General features: G+C 34.8%; 5 protein-coding genes across 5 annotated transcripts; 2 read left to right on the top strand and 3 right to left on the bottom strand.

The window, feature by feature from the left end:
* Window positions 1–3,412: 3,412 nt before the first annotated feature.
* On the bottom strand, window positions 3,413–4,255 carry GCK72_022965 (uncharacterized protein; the record flags this gene model as incomplete). The annotated part of the gene is made up of 5 exons (XM_003095248.2): window positions 3,413–3,570; window positions 3,618–3,728; window positions 3,773–3,934; window positions 3,978–4,127; window positions 4,177–4,255. 5 exons carry the CDS (start codon window positions 4,253–4,255, stop codon window positions 3,413–3,415), a joined length of 660 nt encoding a protein of 219 aa, XP_003095296.2.
* Window positions 4,256–6,004: 1,749 nt separating this feature from the next.
* GCK72_022964 (uncharacterized protein) lies at window positions 6,005–6,829 on the top strand (the record flags this gene model as incomplete). The annotated part of the gene is made up of 5 exons (XM_053735154.1): window positions 6,005–6,056; window positions 6,153–6,293; window positions 6,345–6,455; window positions 6,503–6,604; window positions 6,657–6,829. The coding sequence occupies 5 exons, from the start codon at window positions 6,005–6,007 to the stop codon at window positions 6,827–6,829; spliced, it is 579 nt and encodes a 192-aa protein (XP_053578720.1).
* A 366-nt stretch (window positions 6,830–7,195) lies between these two features.
* Window positions 7,196–12,802, bottom strand: GCK72_022963 (uncharacterized protein; the record flags this gene model as incomplete). The annotated part of the gene is made up of 15 exons (XM_053735153.1): window positions 7,196–7,268; window positions 7,321–7,460; window positions 7,505–8,293; window positions 8,793–8,853; window positions 8,905–9,056; window positions 9,138–9,340; window positions 10,112–10,181; window positions 10,409–10,495; window positions 11,369–11,446; window positions 11,628–11,690; window positions 11,741–11,830; window positions 11,912–11,998; window positions 12,249–12,314; window positions 12,366–12,485; window positions 12,758–12,802. 15 exons carry the CDS (start codon window positions 12,800–12,802, stop codon window positions 7,196–7,198), a joined length of 2,124 nt encoding a protein of 707 aa, XP_053578719.1.
* Window positions 12,803–15,260: 2,458 nt separating this feature from the next.
* GCK72_022962 (uncharacterized protein) lies at window positions 15,261–15,535 on the bottom strand (the record flags this gene model as incomplete). Its single annotated transcript, XM_003095250.2, has 2 exons — window positions 15,261–15,407; window positions 15,452–15,535. 2 exons carry the CDS (start codon window positions 15,533–15,535, stop codon window positions 15,261–15,263), a joined length of 231 nt encoding a protein of 76 aa, XP_003095298.1.
* Window positions 15,536–18,220: 2,685 nt separating this feature from the next.
* On the top strand, window positions 18,221–21,707 carry GCK72_022961 (uncharacterized protein; the record flags this gene model as incomplete). The annotated part of the gene is made up of 4 exons (XM_053735152.1): window positions 18,221–18,328; window positions 18,471–18,618; window positions 20,977–21,042; window positions 21,598–21,707. 4 exons carry the CDS (start codon window positions 18,221–18,223, stop codon window positions 21,705–21,707), a joined length of 432 nt encoding a protein of 143 aa, XP_053578718.1.
* Between the last annotated feature and the right edge of the window lie 1,536 nt (window positions 21,708–23,243).

Raw genomic sequence — 23,243 nt, 5'->3', positions numbered from 1 at the left:
TAAGTTTTAACTTTTAACTGATCGGCGGCGATGCCGCCTCTCTCCTCTGAGTATGGCAAACTAAAACCATGTTTAGAAAAATCCTTATCCTAGAATTTGTTTCTTTTTTGAAGGTAACCGAGCTACGACAAAGTTCATTATTCAGAAATCACCATCTCTTCTTGAGTAGTGTTATTTCATTCTCTATACTCCTAGTCGTTTATTTCATGGTGGAGACATCCAAGTCTCAGAATTAATTTTACTAAATACAGGAAATGTGTTTTTTTTGCCTTTTACCAAAAGAGAATTTCCTATTCACATCTTCAAAGGATACGTTTAAAATATTCTTTTGAAGTTTTTGACTTATCGGCGGCGATGCCGCCTCCCTCCCCCAAAACCTTTCAATATATTTTTTCATATACACGGAAATCTTCTCTTAGTTTAATTTATCCAAAACGTTCTGCTTCCTAAATTTCGGACTGTTCGGCGGCGATGCCGCCTCTCTTCTCTAGAATACTTCGAAACTAAAACTATTTTACATATTTCTAAATTCAACAGTTGAAGAAGCCCCCTTATTCAGTCTATTTTGATTTCAATCCTCCTCATTTGTACCTGAAAGTGCATCACGAAAAATTCTTTTAATTCTTTAAAAAAAACACTTTTTGAGTTTTTAAACGATCGGTGGTAATGCTGCATGACTTCCCAAGAAGCTTTGGACAAAAGGCTTATTGTTAACTACTATCAAGTTTCTGACTCGGTGTTTGTAGGATTGAAATTTTTAAACACCGTCAATGTTGGAACTCATTCATCCATTATGACAGATTTTTTTCCTTTTGTTCTACAAAATCTCTGCTATAACAAAATATTTACAACTTTCATATACTGGCTATGTTCTTATCAAAACAAAAAACCAAAAAACATTTCCGACCTGGCGGTAACGAACTCACCACCCGACGCGTGAGAGTCATCTGCGTAGACCGCTACACCAAACACGCGCGGCCGAGGCGCTTTCGAGAATGCAGTGAAGAAACAACCGAGCCAGTAGTATGACACTGATTTATTGAACGTTCTACCACCCTGTCGGGACACACCTTTCTCAACGCTTTTTACTGTTGAAATCGGTATCGTCTCCAGATGACGTCAAATTTGATATTTTAGAAAAAATAAAAGTTCGGGCATCATCTAAGCGCAATTTCCTATCTATCTATCCAGGTTTCATTAAAATCGGTCCAGTACGAAGGGAGTTATGACGTGCAACACATAAACGGACACACGGAATCTGTTGAATATTATTAGTAAAGATAAAGATCCCCTCCAGAATTCAGATATTCTGGTCTGAAACCCCTAACTTAATACATGTGATTCACTCGATTTTCCACCCAAATATCACGGCACCTGAAAATGACTTTCAGCAATCCGCAGTCGAGGGGTGAGCTAGGTGGCAGGGGAAGCACATGAAGATTCGGCCCCGCCTGTCCCAAGAAAAGATAACTGAGGTAACAAAAACTCAAAAAAAAAGTGTTGGCTCATTTTTAATTATGACTTAATATTGCGTTTCACGGTATGATGTTTACCCGATGTAATAAAATCCAGAATTTGTGATTTCAAAAATGTATAGTTTATCAAAAAAGGTTTTTTCGCAAGCATATCAACAAAAACTTCGCAAAAAACCTTCATTCTCTATCAAATAATTATGTATAAACTTTTAAACATGGAAAGCAATTATGTTACTGAAACTTGTTGCATCAGAAAAAAAGTAAACTTTTGAACTGTCCATAGCATGTTGAAATCTCTCAAAATTGTAAACTGAAAAAAAGAAATTAAAATTGATGGGCATATAACAAAATCAATCTGAAAAACGTTCACACAACTCATACAAGTCACTCACCTGAAAGACTTCACTTCTTCTTCTAAACAAAAATAAAAAACCAATATAAGTATTGACATTCAAAGACCTATGAATCAAATTGACTGCCGCTGAAGTCGAACAAATTTACAAATTTCCAAGATTCCAAGCACGACAAAAATCGCCGCAATGATCATTAGAACTAGATGTTTTGCAGTTAGTTCCTTTTCAACATGTGGGTTCAATCGGTGGCGTTGAATTGTTCCATAAGACCGTTCATCTGTTCTTCTTATAGCAATAGAAACATGTTTCTTAGCTTTCTGGACATTTTTCGAATAAGTTGCAGCAGACATAGTTGCAGATGAAGGAGAATATGATAAACGTGGAAGAAAAAGAAAAGAAGATTCACAAAACCTAGACCTCGACTAACAAAACCAATAATTTTCTTACCAGAAGAATATTGTTTTTCATTATATTGTTGAGCTTGTTAAAATTAACAAGCTGGTCTATCTATTGACGCCATCTTTTTGAAATAACACAACTAGGTAATTGCTTTATGTAGTTAATCAGATCATTCAATTGTATTCAAAAAAAAAAAGCAAAGACATCGGACAGATTTGTGTGGATTGTATAATAGTTCAAGTTGCTTGAAAGTCGTCTATATATCATTTACTGTTTCCAAACCAACTGGAGCTGATGTATTTTTTGTAGGTGACAAAAATAAAGAACAATGAAAACACAATTACAGACAATACTCCTTTCATTGAAAATTAGATAGGTTTTTTCAAATAGGTGGAGATGGTGGTATGTCGTTGAATAATAAACTGAGAGTTCTGTCATCATCTAAAATGTTAACGACCACGTTTTTCTTCTCGTCTTGAAAATCTATTATGTTTATTGAAAAATTAATGAAAAGTTTTAATCAAATCACACTGTAAAAATGAAATGAAATGAATGATTTATTGGACGAAGGGACAGGCCACTTATTCGACAACCGGGAATAGAGTCAACGGGAGGAATAACAAAAAAAAGATAAAGAGGGGTAGCATAATTAGAGCTATGGGCCTATTGACAATATAGCAGAAAAGCAAGCAAAAAACTCTTTTGTGAAATATATAAAAATAGCTTTTTGCATTTCCTGCTACCCTCTGAATAGCTCCATCACTGATTGTAGTTGAAGACAAGAAATTTGGTTAAATCCAACAATTTGATATTATATTTGAAAAACTGGGTAGATAATTTTTCCGGGAAGCATGAAGAAGGTAGAGAATTCCCGCAGTTCAAAGTTCGATTAGTAATGTACCGAGAATTATGTTTATTCGTATTCTTGATAATACATCTCAAGTAGTACTGATGACGTCTAGGTAGTATATGTGTAGGATAGTAAGTGAACAAATTATTTTATAGATTTGTAAATAAATATTTAGTCGCTCACAAGACGTCGATACTCAAGAGACTCGTATCCATTGTCATATTTGAATATTTTGTTGATAAAAGTAACATCCATTATTGGATAGAAATCACAAATTTTTATTATGTGTCAAATATACAAATATGAAGTTTTGAATTAAATTGAAAATTAAAAATCTAATGGTTTGATTTTTGAACTTTTCCAGCAACTTCAAAATTAATCAATGGAGTATTGCACTTGTAAATATTGGCTTGGGGGTGACATAATAATGTACAACCATTTGACAGTTTCACTTCCTTGTCAATGCTTATACGGCGGTTTTCAATCAAACATTCTAAAAATAAGCTTTTAATCAGGTGTCTTGTTTATATAAAAACAAACCTTTTTTCCTGTACTGTGAGTAACTATGACATTCAAAAACTGCTCCTCGTTGCTCATCAATCCACGGTTCAGAACCTTTGTGCCAAACATTGTCGATCAAACATCCAGCTTCTGGGAAGTAAAGTTCATAAACAAAGTGAAATGTCGATTCAAACCTTTTTTCTCATTTACATTGACCAGTTGAACCCCACCCGGTGTGTCTTCCGTGCACATTAAATATGGGGACACCTCATTAGTGGAATTTAATTGAATTCTATCTGTTGTCTCAAAGAATCTAACACCGTATGTATAGTTTCGAATGTGAGTTCGAGAGCACCCTGAAAGAAGCAACTAGAATTTAAACGATATAATTATTCTCACCAATAAGTTTGCTCTGAAAATATCCCTCGGCCGATTTGCTACAGAACATGGTTTTGTTCACTGCCGATGTCTCTTCCAATCCATTCGAGTTTGGCTCAGTCCACACTTCACCAAGTTTGTGTACTGTACCGTTGAAATAACATCCAGTTACTGAAATGAAAATAAATGAAAATAAATAATTAATTATGAAATGACTAACCAGCTTCACTAACTTTTCTAACATGCCCATCGAATCTGCCACATTTTACACGAACTTTTCCGTTCTCAAAAGATTTCATTTCACCTATTTCAATTCTTTGCTCTTCTTTGTAGAATTCAAATCTTTTGTATTCCCCGTATGAGCAAGCGACAGCGTGTTCTTCTGGGAATGAGTCTTCATCACGGACATTCTAAACCCAATAAAATCCATCCGCATTAACTTCCCATCTAGCAGAATACGATGTTCCGTAACGATCGCTGTCTACAATAAATTACTGTTTTTTTTCTCACCATTTTTTGGAAAAACGAACACAAAGCACGCTCCACTTTTTTGCCAGTTTTCCAATCATTATACTCCGCGAACCGAACATTTCCTCTCTCAAAAGTGTGATAGTTTCGGATATAGGGGAGTAATGGCTCTCCCATCAAACGGCGTCGTATGCAAAACCAAAGGAGAGTAAATTGATAAAAACAGTTTGCAACATCATAGTGAATACAATTTTCATCTAGAAAATTCGCTCTTTATAGGATTCCCAAACCTTTGAATAAACTGTAGGAACGATCATATTTACACAGCTTTTAGACTATTTGTGTATATTTGTCATGACAGTATATTTGGATTATAAATATTATTTAAGACAATATTCCGGTGGTTTCAATTTTCTCATCTAATGTTTAGAGAGGTTCCAACCATTTTATTAATAACGTCATCTCATAGCTAGCTGTTCCGTTTTTCATCATCTTGTTTATAAAATACTTTATGAGAAATTCAATGGAAATGTCATGTTTTTATATCAAATTTTAGCACCACTTAACACTACAACGCATTTGTATTTTTACACTTGTTTATTCAATCACTCTCTAACGGTCATGACTTCTAAAGCTGTGTAAACAAAAGTACAATCTAAAACAAATGTATAAATAACAAGCGTGGTCATTTTTTATTCTATTTGTAATGTGGATTACGCTCGTTTTGCTGTTTGAGTTTTACTCTTCTTGTACTAGCTACTACACTGGGGAATCCACTTATTTAAGTGATCCACTGACATCACTAATTCCGGATTATAAAGAATCTGAACAGAACTGGAAACCACAAATTTTTGTGCACTATGATTATTGGAAAAATTGGAAAACTGGAGAGAAAAAGAAGTTTCCAAGAAGTAAGTGTTTTATTCTAAAATACGATCATAATCGAGAACTTTCATTGAAAAAGATCCTGTGATAAAATTGAGGCACAAATATTTAAGACTTTTAAAACGTTTTTCACAACAACAAAAAAGAGAAAAAAGATTCAACAAAACTATGTGCATATAACTCTTTGAATCTGATAAAATAGTTGCCGGAAGTTCAGATTACAAAAAAATAAAATCAATTAGTACTTCAGTTGTTCATTAAAATTGTGGTTCTACAGTCAGAGTATAAGACTATTTTCATGTTGTTCGATAATATAAAACTCTGAACATTTCATAATTTGAACCCTCTTTTTCTCGAGGTCAAATACCGGCCCTTTCATTTTTTCTGCATTTTTAGCCCCCTGGCCTTATTTTTTCTGCTCTCCCACTGTTTTCTGCCGACTTTTCAATTCTAAAAGAGTATCCATAATTCTTTCTTGAGCTTGCGGAGGACTAGATGACAAGTTACCCATAATATGGGCTAATGATGATGAAATCTACCACAATAATTTCATATGGCAATGTCAAGAAAACCAAGTAAATGGAAAATTGAATTTACAACCGGTAGCATGTGCTGAAGATTTCTCCTACGGTTTATCTTGGCCATTAAAAAAAATCAAGGTTGGAGAAAGAAAAATTTACAACAATGGTTCAGTCATGATTTCTTGCTATAACTTCAATGGAGCATTACAAAGAGTCAGCCATGCACGTAAGTTTATATATATATATATATATATATATATATATATATATATATATATATATATATATATATATATATATATATATATATATATATATTCAGTATCGGGGTGTTTTTACAATGGTACAGTATATCCAATTGGCGGAAGATGGTTGGAACCAAATCCCGGAAACTTCAGCACAATAATGCGTTCTATGACTTGTTATAAATCCGAAAATGGTTACTACGAAAAAAAAGTTGCTGGTGAGTAATTGTAAAACAAATGTAACGTGTAGAAAACTTTCAATGTTCTAGGTTGTGATTGGATGAACCTAAATCTAACAAGTGAATATATGGAAAACAAATATCAAAAATGCATTGAGGTAGAGCCGGGTAAAGTCGATATAGTGCCCGTTGAAAAACTCGGTAAGTTCATCTTTGACAACTCAATTTAAAAATATGTTTTATTTCAGAGAATGAATGCACTGTGGATGGGAAAACATTCAGTGGTACTTGGTTCAATAGAAAACGTGGTGCCATTTTGTCATGCTGGAATGGAAAAATTCATAAAAATAGTTGGTTTTCATTTTTAACAATCGGAATGAATTAACAGCAATCTTGTTCCAGGTTGTGACATAGGTGGAAAGATTGTTTGGATCAATAACGAAGTCAAATTATCCAACGGATGTACATTTCTCTGCCACCCACAAACCAATGTTTATAGTTGCGACAGTCCTCTTCAAGAATTTGAGATTACTAAGGATACGTCAACTGCTTTGCCAACTTTTCACAGTATTTAGGTTATTTTGGGATTCATGCAGTGACCAATATGAAAGAAAACACTTACGTAAATACTTTTGTTTCCTTCAAACTTGTTTATCGGTTTGTTGGATTGTGTTTTGAACTTTTATAATACACATTTTTGAGTGCTAAAATGTTTTATACCTGGAAAACAAATATCACTGACACAAAAATTGAAATACTCATCTTTTGTCATGATATCACTCATATTACACCATTGAAACAAAAAGAGAAAAATGCTGAAGCCTAATAATTGAACAATTATTAAAAACGATGTCTACAAAATGATAAAACACTGAAATTTCTGTTGCACAGAAAAGTAACATGATAGAAAATTATGAAGATATACAATTCAGAACCCAAATTTATCCGCTTTGTGGGAAATCTACCGGGTACCCGTGCATTTCCGCCCAACCCACTGGGAAAATGTCATGCGAGCTGAAAATTGATGAAAATTGAATCTTGTTCAAATAATGGCTAAAAAACTGACCAGACATCATAAAGCTCATCAACATCTGATCCCCATCCATCGAAAGCGACTTTTATAATTTGGCCATGTAATGACTTGATGGTAGCTGGACAAATATGAGCATTTTCGTTTTTGCTGGCAGCTTCCAATTTCATGCCAATCTGAAAAAACATTATATTGTTCTACAAGTTTAAATGTGAAATACCTTAAACAGCTTGACTTTCTCATTTGGAGAAAGACCAACACGAATTGGAATCGACGTTTTCCTACGATTGGCGAATCCCTTGGGAGCATCCAATTCTAGGTGATTCCGCTTGGCGTATCCAACTGGATACACCAGTTCACTAAGAATTCTGATGGGGAACTTGGCTCCCTTTTGTTCCCCTCCGAGAATTTTAATGATCATATACCCCAAGTTTGGGTATATTTGGAAAACTTTCGCAGCAGACAATGAGTTGAAATTCTTCGCCACTGGATTCAGAATTTCCATGTGATTTCCGACTTCCACTTGTCTGTAGAATTCTGGTCGTTGCTCTCTCAGAATGGTTCTATTGAATTTTATATCCGATTCATCATACTCTGGATTTCTGTTGTTTCTGATTGCTTCTGCGATTCTTTGGGAGTGCTCTTTGTAATCGGGGGTGGCGATCAACTCATATCCAATAAGATTCGAGAATCCAACTGGATAAATAAAATCGCTGTCTTGATCTACCCACCACCTGGTTCCTTTGTAAGCCAGTTGTGGGTCAGAAATTCTTTCTTCTTCTCCAGGTGGCGGGAAATCACCAGGATAGTCTTTCTCTTCAACAATGACGCTCAATCGACGGCCACAAATAGCTTTAATACGAGCCACGCGGATCTGTGAGGGATTTGAAAAGTTGAGAAGCTCGAATCGTTGTCCAACAGAGTAGTCTGACTTCCACCAATTCTTCTTCGCTTCCTCGTAAGTCTTCACAAGTTGTGGATGATCGAACACTTCGTCAGTTGAAACTGTCTGAAAATATGAATTTATACTAAAACATCGGTTAAAGGTACGAAGTAATTTTTATGTTGCTATTTTCATATGAATCGACTAACATTTATATAGGGGAAAAAAATGTGCTTCTGGAGATGTGCAGAAAATAAATTTTTTTAAAGTTGTATCTCTTAAAGTGTTCTCGCGCGCGAGGCTCTTTTATCATTGATTCTCAGCGTAACCTTGTTTTTCCTTTTCTGTCACTGATTTTTTTCTGTGAACACAGCTAAAATTTTCATGCTCAGAACTACATACTGATAAAAAATCACCGTGAGACCTACCTCCAAAAAGATTTTCTTTTTTTTTCAAGAAATTCGGAGTCAATTCTTATGTGCATTAAAGCAATAAACATTTGATTAGAAACATCTGTCTCCCGAATCTGCCTAATACCAACTTTTTTTTCGAAATTTTTCTTTGCGAATAAGTTTTCCCAAAAATTTTTCAGCTATTCTCACTACATTATGTAATAAAAACTTACCAAATTTGGTTCGATAAAATTATGTTCCGTCGGGATAGGTGGGTTCTGTTTCCTATTGATCCTGAACCAATAATAAGGCATTTCATGATAAAAAAGTTTCAGATAAACCTACCTTACAGAATGAACTTTTTCATCAAAAAGATGAATCCACTCTTGCTCAGCAGTGTACTGATATTCTATGAGCAATCGAAATCCACAAACTTTTATAATTTTAGCCACTTGATGATTTTTGTCGCAAATCATATCCGGCACTGCTATTTCGAGCTGTAATAAAAAACTTCTATTACGAAAGTGAAAAAAAAATTAGTTGCATGTGCTCAATTAACTAATCACAGGTTAACTTACAAGAAGTCCTTCTTCTATCCGATTTTCCAGATGAACCAGAAGACTAAAAGGTAGTGCTTCAATTGGAAGAAACTCATTGTTCTCCGTTTCCTTCTCATAGAGGACGTCTTTCCAAGAGTATGAAGGCTCATCCGTATCAAATGGGATCAATCCTTGGTATTCACGATATGACTGATAGGAAGTTACATCAATCTTCGTCTCATCTGAAAAAAAGAAATTGCTTATGAAGAAGATTAAAATTAAGTTCAAGGAATATATCAATTTTAAAACCATTATAATGAAACATTCTATAACCATAAATTTCTTAATTTTTCTAATAGACTACAGAAACAGTACCGTGCAATAAGGTATACAGCTTTGTTCTTTTTAGATGAAAATGTCCTACGTTGAAAATGTGTCATGGTATCACTGATTGCTGCACAGAGTAAACTTTTCATGGATCATACAGATCGAAGATAGATCTTCATTTTTGTGGTTGACAACCTTTTTCACGGACACTTTTTACATTTGAGTGCTATAATCATTTTAAGTGTGCAGATGAGAAATCAAACTATTTTGCCCTTAAAGGGGACGATTCGAGAAAGAAACTACTTTGTCGATATGTCAATTGCTATGGTATACTCTGACGAAAACGTTGTCAACTACAAAAATGAAGTGGTTCCTTTGTGCCCTATGATTTATACATAATTTATTTTGTGGGACAATCGGTGATACCATGACACAAAATTGGCCATGTAAGTGAAAATACCGGGAGAAAAGCTTGAAAAAATAATAGAAATCACAATTTCGATTGAAATTTCTTTTTTTTCAGCTGTAAAATATTATTTTTCCCATGGAAATATAAATTTTTGTCAAGACTCCTCAAGATTTTTCTCTAATTAGTGCTTGTTTGTACCCGGAGTTTTTCAAATCGCTTAACTAAGTTTATAATAAATTTTTTTGAAACCTTAATCTATTGAAAAATTACAACTTACCTTCGTCTTGCTCATCACTCGCATCTTCCGCTGTGTCTTCCGAAGCACTTGTATCCATGATTGTGGCGTCCTAAAATATGTGGCGTATTTTTCTGGTAAATTTTTTTAAAGACTTGTTCTGTCAGTGTTTTGAGAAAGTCTCACGTACTGATACGTTTGAAAAACAAGATATTTTGTTGAACTTTTTTTGAAACACTAAAATTTGGTGTTTGGGTCAGTCTAGATTTGTCTGTAATGACCAAACTCAAATGATTCCTTCAAAATTGCAAAAATCAAAATAAAGAAAAAGAAACTCACAGCCTTATCTTTTGCTTCCGTCAATAGATTCTCAATATTGAACGAGCCGTTGAAAAAGTAAGGGGTGGAAGACGTGACTGACGATGTCTGAAAAATGATCGTTTGAATGAATATTACTAAAATTTGTTACAGGTTGTCTTGTAATTTCAGAAACTGCTTACCAATATGCTTACCAAAGAAGAAGACGTCAGCACAAAACTCGGACAGAAGGATATTGAAGATACAGTATTAGAGGGACCGGCAACAGTGCTCAATATATTTTCGATCTGCAACGTCCTCGCGTAAGTAAATGCTTTTTTCCAAAAAAAGCAACATTTCTCAAGACTTTTTTTCGTTTTTGTTCTTACAGGTCGTTAAAAAACTTCACTTTTTGAATCAGAAAAAGAAACAAAAAAGTAGAAAATTTCTTAATCTACGTCTCATAGAACCTTTTTCACAATAATAGTTTTAGAAAATTTAAAACGTTTTTCATGGAAAACAATTATTTATTTTCTTATCGAGATTGGTAGAAAAATCAAAACTTACGGAGAAATTGTTTGTTTTGAATTTTTTCACACCTGATTTAAAAAGAAGAGGGTCTGTAGTGAGAGCAGGAAAAACTGGTGGTACTTTCTGAAAAAAAGAGAACTGATGAATTTTGTTGGAAGCTTTTGAGTTGGATAACTTTGAAATACGTACTATATTAGTTTTTGATGATTTTTAATTGTACTTCATAGGTAAAATTTGTTAGAAATTCGGCTTTTTTTGTGGTTTTCTGTTTACATTCCTAATGGGACTAGGTAAGTGTCTTAATCGTAACTCACGAAATTCTATTCATATTTATGAAATACCGTAAAAACTGTAACAGAATCGCCCCTCATTTTCGAAAGGGTTCAAAAAATAGAGGCACATGTGCCTATAATTCCGTTTTTTCAGTACTTCGAAAAATACTATTTTATAACTGCATATCTTGGAACGTACCGCAACAGAAGAAGTCGCGGAGACGTTTGTGAAAGACGATATGGGTGGACAGACAGCAGGGGCTAATAATTGTTCAATCTGCAATATGTTCACATATATCTTCAGTTTTCTTCAGAAAAAATAATGTCTCCTTTACGAATTATGTGGCATCCCGGCTGTTTAGACGCTTTTTAAATTTTCCTTTCTGCATAAAAAAAATGACCAGAAAAGTTTTCTAGACTGAGACAGCGAAAATTGAATTGAAAAATTGAAGACTTACAAAAAAATTTCTTGGTTCAGTAGAGACATAAGTAGTGGTAAGAGCAGGAGAATTTGATGAAGTCTGAAAAGTTATGATGATCCAGCGTCCATCAAAAGAAAATTAAAACATACGGGATCGTCGCTCGGCTTTGGCTCGCAAATGCCAGAAACAGACAATTCAGGAGAGCAAGTAGTACTAGCAGCAGGAATGGTAGACGAGACCTGAATTGAGGGTATATTTCGATGGTTCCTACCAAAAACGTAACATGATAATTTTCAGATTTTTCATCGACTAAAACTCACCAGAGTAGAGGTTCTTGGAGCAGATGAAGAAGAAAGATCGGTAGAGGTAGCGGTCAGGGAAGCGGTAAACGTTGATGGTTTATTGATCTACATACGAAATTATTTCAAATTGTCGGATTTTTTTATTTTCTTTTTTTGTTGTATGAAATTTGCTAGAACATTTGTAAGAAGACACCGAAAACATTTATCCGAGAAGAATTTATGAGGAATTGAGATTTTTATCAGATTTTAGTATTACAAGCTCAAATTAAAGATAACCTTATGTTCGATATTTTTGAAAAATTTATTTATTGAAAAACACAACTCGGCAAATGAAAACACGAATGTTTTAACTTACCATATTTTTTGGTTTCATGGATCTGACCGTTTGAACTTTTGCTTGACCGACAGACGATTTATTGGCCTGAAAAGACGTTTTCTTATTTTTTCTTGCAACTCCTTGATAGTTACTGACCGCAGCCTTTCTGCCTTTTCTATGGTTCTGTTTCTTGACACTTCCAGGTTTAGAAGTATTTCTGAGTATTGGAAGTTTGTTATCGGAACCGATCGCTGTCGTATTTTTGGTGTTTTTTGCCTGAACAATAATTGATTTGTATATCAATATCCAAAGTTGTCAAGGCCCGGCCCGGGCCGGGCAAATTGGCGCGAAAGTCAAATTTTCAAATAATCAAAAATGGTCACATTTTCGATGAAAAATTGAAAAAATTTCGAAAAAAAAATTTGAAAAAAAGGGTCATTTTTGAAGCCGGGCCTTGAAAATTTTCTACCGGCCCGGCCCGGGCCTTAACAACTATGCCAATATCCAAAGTTTTCAGATTTTGTATTAAAATAAAAAATAAAACATACTGCTCTCTCCAAGCGACATCTTCCTGGTTCAGAAGTATTGTTCATTTCTTTCGAGATGGGCACTTTGAATGTGTTAAAAACTGTAACAACATGAAAAAATAAATATGAGAAAAAACGGTGAACAGAGTAAGCTCAATAAATATAAACTTTTCGAAAACTTTGAACGAACACTTGAAGTCGGTTGGATACAGTGGTGGCAATAATTCTTCAAACTTTTGGCGTTTTTAATGGAAAATGTTCAACTTTGAGAGGGTGTCATTTTATCGCTGATTGTCCCACGAGTTATTATTGTTATGGATCGTTCAGATTAAAAATAGAACTCCATTTTTTTAGTTATAGTAGTTACGTATCAACAAAATAATTTATCTTTCAAATCGACCAATTAATGCTATTTTGAGCTGTCGTCAAATGACCATAACTCACTAGCGAGCGTCCGTTCAAAAAAGTTGTCAACGACAAAAATGGAGCTCTGCTTTTGATCTCAATGGTCCTTGAAAATTATACTTGGTGGGACAATCAGTGATACCGTAACACATTCTCAAAATTGGTCTTCTCAAGTAACAATCAGAAGAACCAGCAGAACATACGTTCGACAGAAAAACCGCTAAGAATATGAAAAACGAACGAAAAAACATGGGTGAAAAGCAGACTTGTCAAAAATCGGGCCGAGATTTTTCTTGATCGGGCCGGGCCGGGCCGAAATTTCTCTTGGCCCGGCCCGGCCCGGTCGGCCCGGATTCAAAAATGGGTACCCATTTTCACCAATTTTTTTTTTGAAATTTTTCGAAAAAAAGAGTAAAAATGCTTAAATTATCATACATATACACATTTTGATTCAATTTTAAATGTTTATTCGAAAACTATACTTTTTTCGAAAAAGTTCCAAAAATTTCCAAAAATTTCCAAAAAAAAGTTCAAAAACAAAAAATGTTTTGAAAAAATGTTTCAAAACGGGCCGAGCGGGCCGGGCCGGGCCGGACCGAAATTTTTTCTGGTTTTGGCCCGGCCCGGCCCGGCCCGTGACAAGTCTGGTGAAAAGTGATCATTTGCCGATTCGTTCTGATGAACTGTTACACAATGACCCCCGACCGCGTCCCCACCAACGTTTCAAAATTTGTAGAGGCGCAGAGAAAATAAAAAGTGCTTCTTATCTTCAATACTAACACCTCTTTAATACGATACGCTGTCTCGATTTTGATCTGATAACGTTTAGCGGCGACCGGTGTCTGATTCTCCCCAGTCTGTGTGGTATCTTCCTGACGAATGCCCTCTTCCCCCGAAGAACTGCTGCCAGAGTTACATCGCTCCTTCCTGTCCGGAAGATATTTATTTTTCGCTTGCATAAAAACCAACACTGACCGCATGCATTCTGCTCTTTGCTTTTTTTGGAAAAAATAAATTTTAAATCTTCTTGTAAGGTTTATCGATATACATTTTTATTCAAAAACATTTTCGCAGCTAACAAAAGTTAATCTTATTCCAGGTTTTTGAAACAAAAAATTTCACAAAAAGAATTAAGATTTTGGATTACATTGAACTGGAATGTGAGTGTGTATTTCACATTTGTTATTGTCTAGAGTCTTGCCGAAAATTTAATTTTTAATGTCCGTCGCTGTTATTTTTGCCGAATCTTCAGAATAGGTTCTCTAGGAAAACTGCCCAATTTTTCACACTTTTTTGCACGTTGACCTCTACATATAACTAGCCATTTCAAAAATCCAAGTTATTGGAGAGAACTTTCACTAATGAAATGAATTCAAAATTTCATTTAGGCGTTTTTTTGTGAAGTGTCCCGGCGATGAGTTCCACAATTTTCATTCAGATTGGAGGAACATTTAAAAGCAAAAAGAATCTATGAAGAAACCAGCCACATGTCAATTTCCGATGTTATCTCACCTTTCTATCTTTTTTTCGACTGCTTTCGCAAAAAAGATTAATGACCTCTCTTATTTTCTTCGTCTTTCTTAATTTTTTCGCAAACAGAAAAGAAACATAAACGTTCGTTGAATCAATTTGTACTGTCCCGTTCAAAAATGGTCACAAAAGCTTACATTTTAAATCTCCAACCAGTTTCTTAGGCTTTACTATTTAGCATTTTGAAGGGTGATAAACATTTCCCATCAAACTATGAAGACATGTGCCCAACATTAGAAATGGCGTCTCAAAAAAAAGGACAACATTATTTGTAATTTCTTCCGACTTGCAGGTGACCAACTGAGTTGCGCGATTTCTTTTAGAATGTATATATTTTTTGGTATCCTTGAGGGAATAGGGATCACTTAATACGGAGAAGCGTAATACGGAGAAGCGTGCAAACTTTTTTCAAAAATATGTTCTTAAGGAAGAAGGGAAAATTAGTAATTTCCTTTTTTATCGGTGAAAAGCTTATTGTTTAATTTTTTTCTCGATCACTTGAAAACTTTTGGTATTATTTTTATTTCCACATATACAAAATGAGCTACTTTTTTGAAAAAATAATCTAGCTAGTTTAAGAAAAAACATCTCAAGATTTCAAATACGAAGCCAGTTCCGCAGCGGTCACCAAACTGATGAACAAGATGGCTGTTATGATTCCGACTGTACAACAGATGATGAGAGCAAACCGAGCAAAACTATCATACTTGTTTGTTGGTAGAATATAGTCATCCATCTGCAAGACATCACAATTTCTAGTTGACCAGATTCCCTATGTACCTCACTATCCTCCCTTTCCAAATTACGTCTTTCCATCTCCTCCACTTGGGCCGTAGTGTAGACTCTTGATGGACTCGCTCCCATTTACTAAAACGTTTCTTAATGAAAAACAAATGAAAAGTGTCAAAGTTGAAACGGCTAGATGCCACAAATCAAGCAGACTAAATGAAAAGAACGGTGAGGTGCCTAGTGTGAGAGAAATAATTGTGGGGTAACCAATAAAAAATGAGTGGTATATAATCACCTGCTCGGTAAGAAAGAGCCTCATTTTTTGTTTTTTTGTTGAGAAAAATGATTTATCGCAAAAATTTCATGAAAAGAAAAAACATTTCAGAAAATAGATTCAATTTAGAACGGATTTCAAGAAATTTTATTTAGATTAATCAGAATCTCTACTGGTAATCCGACCTACTTATTTTCAATATTTTAACTGAAATTTTAGTTTTGTAACAGGCGACCTTCTGAAAAGCTGGAATGTTAGAAAACCCAAAAATAAAAACCTGATAAATTATCAAATAATCAATTAGAAGATTCATTCAAGAGTTGAAGATCCATTCAAGAGTCACAAAACCAAACAAAAATACTATTTTTTAATCTGATTTTTATACCTGGCCAATTTTCGAAGATGACGGGAACATAAATCGAAAGGATGAATGTTCTCACTAATGCAGAACGACACACGGAAATTTGCAATTTCAAGGAAATCCAACGTTTAGCTGCCGGCGTGGGTAGGACCTCCGGGAATTGTCTGGCAATCAAGCAATATTCGAAGAAAACATTAGAATAATAGCTATTACTTTCTTGTACATGATTCACTAATATTATTTTAAGGCGTTTTCAAGATTCAACGAGACTGCATTGACTTCAATTCGGCGCTGCTGGAAACAAGATCGATCTGAGAAAGGAAACACTGAAAAAATAAAAATAAAAATGAGACCCTGAAAAGACAAAGGATAGAAAAGTTTCAAACAGAAATTTCATACTTGCAAATTTACGGCCGGGCCGGGCCGGTAGAGAATTTTCAAGGCCCGGCTTCAAAAAAGGTACCTATTTTTAACCGAATTTTTTGAATTTTTTTTGAAATTTCACATTAAAAATTGTAATTTTTTGATGCATAACTAGTTTTTGATTGAATTCTGAAGTATAGTCAAAATTCGACATTTTTGGTAAAAAAAAATTCAAAAAATTCAAATTTTATCAGCTGGGCCGGGACGTGAAAATTTCTCGTCACGACCCGTTGCAAATATGAGAAAATTCTTATGTTGAAAATGGTATCAATTTGTGAAATACTTTTTAATCATACAATTGACGTTCTCATCTTTTGAATAGCACACCGTGTTTTTGAATTTCAAAATTAGTAAGGAATATTCTTTAGGAATGCTGAAAAAAGAATTCATGAAGAACGTTTTGAAAAAACTGAATTTTAACAAGTACATGACATAAAAATGGAAGCATAGAATAGCTACACAAAAAAACCAATGAGAATCAGAAATAAATTCACAGCAATAACATGGTTAGTCTGATTGCATCATTGGTTATAGTAGAAAATAACATTGTGCCATTAAGTCTTTTTTTTGAGATGTTGAATCCAGAATTACTCTGAAATCATTTTATTTTTGGTTTTCGAATAGAGAATAATACAAACACAAGTACTCACAAACCTTGTTATTTCTGACTGAAAAGGTGTTATGAAGAGTGCAGTTATTTGGACAAACTGAAAACTGTAACTCTGTTGTAGTGGGAGGTTGCTTGAAAAAAACTGTAGATCACAAGTGACACAATACATTTTCTGGTATCCGATAATAATGGAAAACACACTCATTTGTTTTATTTTAGAACATCATAGTGTTATTCCATCTATGAAATCATTCTTAATTTGTCGGGAAAGTTCAGCCAAAAATAACACTTGCATGGTTTAAGGATTACTTTGTAAGACTACTCTATATTTTAAATCCGACAGTAGGAAAAAACAAAAAAAAAAACACTTTCCAATGTCTTTGCTGTCAAAGCTTTCAAGCGGAATTATTTTTTTCCTCAATTTCAACCCTTTTTATGAGCATTCCCTCGTTGAATACGTCTTCTAGAAAATGTATGACCCAAATATAAATAAACTAATGAAAAGTACATCACCTGTGTTCTAAACCATGTACATTAAAATTACTTTCTTATATTCAGGCATTTCCTTTATGGTCTAATACTTCTTTGTTTTTTCCAATTTTTCAATATTCCAATTCTTCAAGCTTCCCATTTCGAGTTTAAAATTTAACTGATTTTCAGAAGTAATCATTCGAGGACGACTTGTTTGCTTCTTCTGCTACTTTCTGCTCAACAAAGAGGGTCGTTAATCCGTTCTGTCATAATAAACGCTTTTGGGGCATTATACTCATGTGTCAGCGTGTTTTCTATCTTTTTTCTTTCAAAGTATTACTGTTTCGACCCTAAACTTGGACAGTAAAAAACTAGCAAAAAATAAAATGAAGAGTTGGGTCCTCGTCAGCAAGTTCTCTTCATTCAGTGAAAAAGCGGATGGAATCAAGTTCAATTTCACGAAACATAAAGGAATAGCTGAAGTTTTGACAAAAGTTGCGTTCATCACTTGATTTTGAAATCTATCTAATTTTAATGCGAGCAAAATAAAAAGAGAAAATTGGTGGGATTATTGTTCGGATCCTCACTCATTTTTCAAAATTCATCGAATGGGAAAAACTGGAAAGAGATATTGTTGCTGATGACTGCTTCTGTGCTGAAATTCCTGTGAGAGTGAGAAAGATGACAGGCGTTTACAAAGAGAATCTGAGAAGTTTCGATAGAACAATGGAAGAATGCTCGGATATCGTTCTGAGCATCCACAATGCAAAGTTTTTCGTCTCTAAATTGGTGAGTGTGAAAAACTAAAGATTTCAAAATTTTCGAAAGCTTTCGGCAAAGTTCCGAGAAAAAGTCAGAAATTTCGGTATTCGCTATTTCCGTTCCGCACATCCTTGTGTAAAATGCATCTTCAGAAGCTCATATTTTTCAGTACCTTGCCACGCATTCTCCATATTTCAAGGTTTTGTTTTTGGGAAAATTCAACGAAGCAAACAAAACTGAGATCAAACTGTCTGGAATCGATTCGGATGATTTTCAAAACTACCTTGAAGTTCTTTATGGAGAACAAGCGATTAATGGTAATAGTGCTTATAATTTGTTCAGTTTTCTAGTTACAATATTCAGAATTCACTGTCGAAGGAATCGGCTCTATTACAGTTTAGCCGTCCTTTGAAAACTTGAACGTCCCTTATAACACTTAGACGTCCCTTAAAACACTTAGACGTCCCTTAAAACACTTAGACGTCCTTTGAGGCCCAAATTTTTTTCCTGTAAATTGAAACGTCCTTTGGAATGTTTAAACGTCCCAAAAAACATTTAGACGTCCCAAAAAACATTTAAACGTCCTTTGAAATCCGAAAAATTGTCGGAAAAATTAAGACGTCCCAAAAATTATTTAGACGTCCCAAAAAATGTTTAGACGTCCCAAAAAATGTTTAGACGTCCTTTGATATCCCACATTATGATAAATAATATTTAGACGTCCCAAAAAACATTTAGACGTCCCAAAAAATATTTAGACGTCCCAAAAAATATTTAGACGTTCCAAAAAATGTTTAGACGTCCCTTTAAATCCCAAAATTTGGTGTTAAATATTTAGACGTCCCAAAAAATGTTTAGACGTCCCAAAAAATATTTAGACGTCCCATTAAATATTGAGACGTCCCTTGAACACTTTCAGTGGCTTTTAGTGTTGAAGGGACGTCTAAACATTTTTTGGGACGTTTAAATGTTTTTTGGGACGTCTAAATGTTTTTTGGGACGTCTAAGTATTTAAAACCAAAGTTTCGGATTTCAAGGGACGTCTAAATATTTTTTGGGACGTCTAAATATTTTTGGGACGTCTAAATATTTTTTGGGACGTCTAAATGTTTTTTGGGACGTCTAAATATTATTTATCATAATGTGAGATATCAAAGGACGTCTAAACTATTTTTGGGACGTCTAAACATTTTTTGGGACGTCTAAATAATTTTTGGGACGTCTAATTATTCGAAACCTAATTCTGGGACGTCAAAGGACGTCTAAATGTTTTAAGGGACGTCTATATGTTTTTTGGGACGTCTAAACATTTTTTGGGACGTCTAAACGTTTCGGACGACTTTTGGGTCCCCAAAGGACGTCCAAGTTTTTTGAGGGACGTCTAAATGTTTCAAGGGACGTCTAAGTGTTTTAAGGGACGTCTAAGTGTTTTAAGGGACGTCTAAGTGTTTTAAGGGACGTTCAAGTTTTCAAAGGACGCCTAAACTGTAATAGAGCCAAGGAATCCTCATGGTGGCTGACATGTACGATACCGGTTTGGTCATTCAGAAATGCGAGAGCTTTCTACTGAAAGAATCAACGAAGAAACTGAAAAAGAAGTTGCAATTGTCTACTCGATACAATTTGGTTGCGCTCACGGTAGTTTCACATCACTAAACTATGTAAAAATCTTTTTTTCAGAAAGATTGTATCGAAGAGATTAAATGACTGGCTGCCATTCAAGGCTTTTTATCATTTTCTATGGCTCAAATAGCTGTTTCGTTTACAAAGGAACCTTTAACGTGGTGGGAGCTGTTCCAAAAACTAACCATTCAGGATCGAAAGAGGAATTTTCAAAAGTATATTTCCAAAATCAGAAACTGAAGCTCGAAGTCTGATAGTTTTCAGCATGAGAATTGCAATGCCTCGTTATCCCGTTCGCCCTATTCATAAACTCCGAAAGTAGATGAAAATGTGTCATGCTGAGAAACTTTTTTGGGCTGGTTTGATTTCGTTCAAGGTTTTCTTTTTTCATGATAATAATTATATTTGCAACACTTCTGATGAACTTACTCAATTGTTGAAATGTAAAAATTCATGCAAAAGAGAAAGCCATGAACCAAATCAAACCATTTCTAAAAAATTTTCATCGTGGGGCTTCGCCAACCAATCGGGCACGTTGCTTTTAGGTTCGGAGAGCGATAATGAATGGGGTTAATGGGACAACGACTTTGAGCTTCAGTTTGAGCATTTCAGAGGTCTCGTGAACTGATTTTGAAAACGGAAATATTAGTTTTGAAAGTCTTTCTTTAGGTCTAGATGTTTAGTTTTTTCTACAGTTCCTATCACTCAAAACGCTCACAGTTGCTATATTGTTTCTTTTGTTATATGAAGTATGTTTTTTGAAAATGTTTGTTTCTTGGCCGACGAAAATTACTAAGATTCTACTAAAACTTCAGAAAATACAGTTATAAAGAAGATAGTTAATCTGAAAAAAGCCAATTGGCATTTACAGTTTATGTCATTCTCAGTTTTGTTTACTTGAATTTCTTAATGTTAAGTATCTTTGTGGTTCTGCAGTTTGGGCTACATTTTTCAGAAACTTAAAGTTTGAATAAGTACATTTGAAAGACATACCTTCACACTCCGCAACAATCTTCCAGCAAACGGTTCGACAAGATCGCAAATATTTTCAGAACAGGGACAAGACGTCCAGTTCTACGAGGCAAGACGTCTTCCGGGATGCACTTCAAAGTTTTGGAGTAAGCAGTGTTGTGACAATGTGACGCGCATTTTAGGCACACTGAAAATAAAAAAAGCGTTTTTGGAAGTTTTACAAGCAAGGTGTTGTTCTGTTTTTTTTCAAACTTTTCGACAACTTGATATTTGATAAATCAAAAGCTATCGAGTTTACAGGATGGCTAACAATGAGGACAATCCCTAGATGACCCAAGAAACTAGAACTCGACCAATTATCGGTCTGCCAAACTGTTTGTCTAATTGTCTACTAACGTTGTTTAGTTCATTTTCCGGTGTCGTGAGATCTTCAAATCTCGTGTTGTAGCTTTGAGCAGAGAATAACTCCGTTGTGATGAATAGTTGAGCAGTTGTTGATTCTCCATGTGGTAAGACTGCTAAAGAGTTGTATTTCGAGGAAGCTCGCACTCTGATTTCAGATAAAAATGATGGAACCGTTGAAAGCGATGCAGTGCTCTTCAGTGCCAACCTGTTGTTTTCTTGAAATCGTATTAACACATTATCAGAAATTGAATTAAATATATACCTGAACACTCACACAATACATTAACTAATTTCAGCTCTTAACCAGCATGTGGACTATGTGAAGCTGCATGAGGACCGTCTTTTAGCCCATAAAATGACAACAGCAACGTTGTTATTTCGGATGCAGCGGAAATTCCCAGTCTAGAATCCTTCTCAGAAGTTGCCATCACTTTGGCGGCTTGATGTGTTGTTTAGCAGTACTAATATTCTGAAAAAAATATTGAGTTATTGAAGAGAAAGCTAGGGTACTGATTGTTTGGAAGTTGAATGTCTTCCTGTGTTTTGATGTGTCTAAATCTTCTAGTGTTTTCGTTTTTATTCATATATCCGAATGGCACTCTTCTATTAGGTTGTCCCAAAAGTTTTCGAACGTATTTTTGTTATTCTGCTATAGGACAGAGAGCAAGAATCAAACCAAATAGTGCATGTTTTCCATTATATAAGACGTCGGGTGTATTGACAATAACATTCATTTCTTCTGGCTGCCTCCTCTCAATGAACGCGGCACCAATCTTTGTCCCCGACCGACTTCATATTCGTCATGTCATTTTATTTTTGTTTCTATCTAACTCCAAGATCACTGAGATTGAAGAACGTATGGTTGAAGTTTAAAAGGATAATGCCCCTCAATGGCAGACAATTAGTCGTTGGGTCCATCGTTTCAAAAATAATAATTTTTCATTGGCCGAAGAAGCAAGTTCTGGAAGACCAGTGGAGTTCGACATTGACAAGTTACGGGAGGTAGTGGAAAGTGACCCATTTCTACTTTCCACTACCTCCCGTAACTTGTCAATGTCATCCATTCGTGAACTGGCAACAGTAATGTCTACTCACTCTGCGGTAGAAAGAGGACTGGGAGCAAATTAGTTGAAGTGCATTTTTTCAGCGAGAGAAGTGTTCGAGGGCACATTTCCAAAAAATTAATTTTGAAGTACAGGGGTGAAATGTTTATTTTAAAGGTTTTTTGGTCGACAATGGGTTTTGTTCCAAAACTTGCCTCTAAAAACTCGAAAGTACTATGAATCATTCAGAAGAAAACGTGTCATGCTTGAGTTTTTAAAAGCCGCGCTTTCAAATACTTTCTTTTAAAAAATTTCAATACTTGGGAAGAAAATTTGATAAAACGTACTACATAAAAACGTTTTAATTTCCTAATTCCGAATTACAATTCGCTCATTGCAGTTTCACTACGCTCCAAGAAGAAATTATGCCGTCAAATTTGCAGATACTTGACTGTCGTTGTTGCCATCTGAAAAAGAAAACGATTTGAAAAGATTATGCAGAGAAAGTGAATAATGAAACAAAAGAATTAGAACTTTCGGCGGAAGTATAGATATTTTTTAGCATATGTTTAATTTCAATTTTTTAGTTTCATATATAATAATCAAAATATAATTAGTCCATATACGTGATTCCATATTCAAAACTAAGTTTCTTACTTGATGCCTATCTATTTTCTCCCTTTTTAAGACGACAAGCAAAAGAAGTGATTGTAGTGTTGTGTATGAAGGAAGGCATGAGAATGAGAGGCTACAACGTAACGTCCCCGTCGGTGTGTAATTTGGGAGAGTAGAGGAAAAAACAAAAATGGAAATTTTCAAGACTCCCAAAATTAACGTTTTCTTTATTTTTTTCAAACTTTTTTGTGTTGTACGTGTATTTCTAATCATGTAGATCGTAT

This window comes from Caenorhabditis remanei, chromosome X (genome assembly GCF_010183535.1).
Source record: "Caenorhabditis remanei strain PX506 chromosome X, whole genome shotgun sequence".
Taxonomy (NCBI): Eukaryota; Metazoa; Nematoda; class Chromadorea; order Rhabditida; family Rhabditidae; genus Caenorhabditis; species Caenorhabditis remanei.
The sequence above is the reverse complement of the archived record's forward strand: the minus strand, read 5'-3'. Positions and strand labels throughout refer to the sequence as shown.